Source organism: Fulmarus glacialis, unplaced genomic scaffold (genome assembly GCF_000690835.1).
Source record: "Fulmarus glacialis isolate BGI_N327 unplaced genomic scaffold, ASM69083v1 scaffold21266, whole genome shotgun sequence".
Taxonomy (NCBI): Eukaryota; Metazoa; Chordata; class Aves; order Procellariiformes; family Procellariidae; genus Fulmarus; species Fulmarus glacialis.
Window position 1 is genome coordinate 781 of NW_009216492.1, and position 1,891 is coordinate 2,671.

General features: G+C 61.4%; 1 protein-coding gene across 1 annotated transcript in view; it reads right to left on the reverse strand.

Moving 5' to 3' along the window:
- Positions 1-1,717: 1,717 nt before the first annotated feature.
- The window catches only part of LOC104077915 (protein FAM78B-like), a gene marked incomplete at its 5' end in the record, with an annotated part of 523 nt that continues 349 nt past the window's right edge, over positions 1,718-1,891 (reverse strand). The window contains 1 exon segment of the mRNA XM_009579334.1: positions 1,718-1,888. Within this exon segment, the coding sequence (XP_009577629.1) occupies positions 1,718-1,888 (171 nt within the window).

A 1,891-nucleotide genomic window follows, 5' to 3' on the forward strand; every position in this document is an offset into this window, starting at 1 on the left:
GGAGCTCGGCCACGCTGAGGAGCGATGCCGCGGAGATGTGCCGGCGCACTGCGGGGAGCAAAGCAGCGCTGGGCTGGGCGTCCCGACAGCCAGGCTGAGGGCAGCACTGCTCACGCCGCAGGAAAGGCTTTGCACGGAAGTGCCGAACACGGCGACCCGTCCCAGGCTCTCCTGGCAGCAGGACAGAAGATGAGACCCTCCCAGCGGGAATTACCCACATCCCCAGGGCAGTGCAAACCTCCCATGGTGCGAAGGCAGGAGCGCAAGCCGGAGGAGCCACAGGGCTCACGCCGGGGCGGTGAATGGAGCAGTAAAAGCCGTAACCATCTGCCCAGGAGCGACGGGGCACCTGGGGCATCAGCAGCGCAGCCACAGCTTTCGCCTCTGCTGCATCCCGAGGGTGAAATGTCGGGATATGCAGGTCGCAGCCCATGGCACCAGCACTGCCCCGTGGACCAGACGATGCCAGCCATCCAGGCAGCGAGGGGCGAGGAGAAAGGCAAATAAAACCCCGTTACCCTCCAAGCACCTGCAGAAGCAGGAGGCAGCACCCAGGCAGCGCACTTGCCTCCTCCTTCCCAGGCAAACCCAGGCCTGCCCCGCGCAGCCTCTGCTCACATCCCTGCCTCCGACCCACGGAAACGAGACCCCCATCCCTGCAGAGCCTGGGGAGTTACCGCAAGGCATGCCATCCCCCGCCAGCGCCAGGGTCCCCACCCAAGGAGCCGGTATCTACCCTGCTCCTTGGGTGGCTGAGGAGGAGGAGGGTCTCCACGTAAGCCAGCATTTGCATGGAAAATGAGCAAGCACCCAACTTCTTGCAAGGGACTTGGGTCTGCAGTGGAAGCGTGCGAGTCCCGGGTACCTCCAAGCTGGTTTGGATACCCCACAGTCAGCGAGCGCCTGCTCCCAGTTTCTCGCTCAGCTGAGAATCGGTTTTGCTTCCATAAGAGAAGGGCTGGTGGGATTTTGGGGGAGGGAAGCGGGGGGAAGGTTGTGGAACTGCAAAGATTTAGTGCACCTTAAAACGAAAGGACATCTAACCTGCCCTTAGACCTCACTCCAAGACGGAAAAGAGCTATGGCATCTCCTACACTCACAACTACTCCAAACACACCCAGATGCATGCAAAACATCCCGCTTCCCCTCAGCTGCGGAAAACCCCTCCCGGGCAGCGACCATGGCCAGCACCGGGCTCCCGCTCCGCTCCCGGGCCCTCCCGCCCAGTCCCAGCGGGCAGGGTGAGGGGTCGATTATCAATCCGAAATGCATAGGTATAGACACCGCGGGGACACCCGCGCCCCAGCGGGAAGGGTCACCGCTGGAGCCCTCCACGTCCGGCAGGCACGGTCTCCGCTTCTACCTCCAGTTGGGTGGAAAGCAGCATTTGCCACAGGCACGGTTCGATCGCATTCATGCTCCTTGCATTGCCCTGCAAGGAAAGACGAGTCTTTTTTTGACGTCAGTCCCCCTCCTTTCCCAGCCACAAGCCCCTAGAAGTACTCGATTCAGCTTCCTGGGAAATCCTCCAGCTCAGCGATCCCTTTTCCGTGCCCCCGCGCCGGCCAGCCTCTCTTTCTGACTAAGGAGGAGCCGTGTTTTCAACCACAGCTACAAAGGCAGGAGAACCAAAGAGGTTTGCTTTGGCTCAGAAACCCCGTTCGTTTGCAGCAGGCTGGCAGCACCCAGGTCCTCACACACGCGCCCCGGCACTGCTCTACTTGGGAGGTATCACAACTATAGGCTGGCCTCGCTTGGGTCTCCACATGAGGACTTGGGCATCGTTGGCATTGGGTTTCACTAGTGCGTTTGGTGGGATGGGCTCCATCCTGCTGAGGATCCGGGGCTGTTCATGCTGAGTCCTTCACACCAGCCGTGGCCGCTGCCCCAG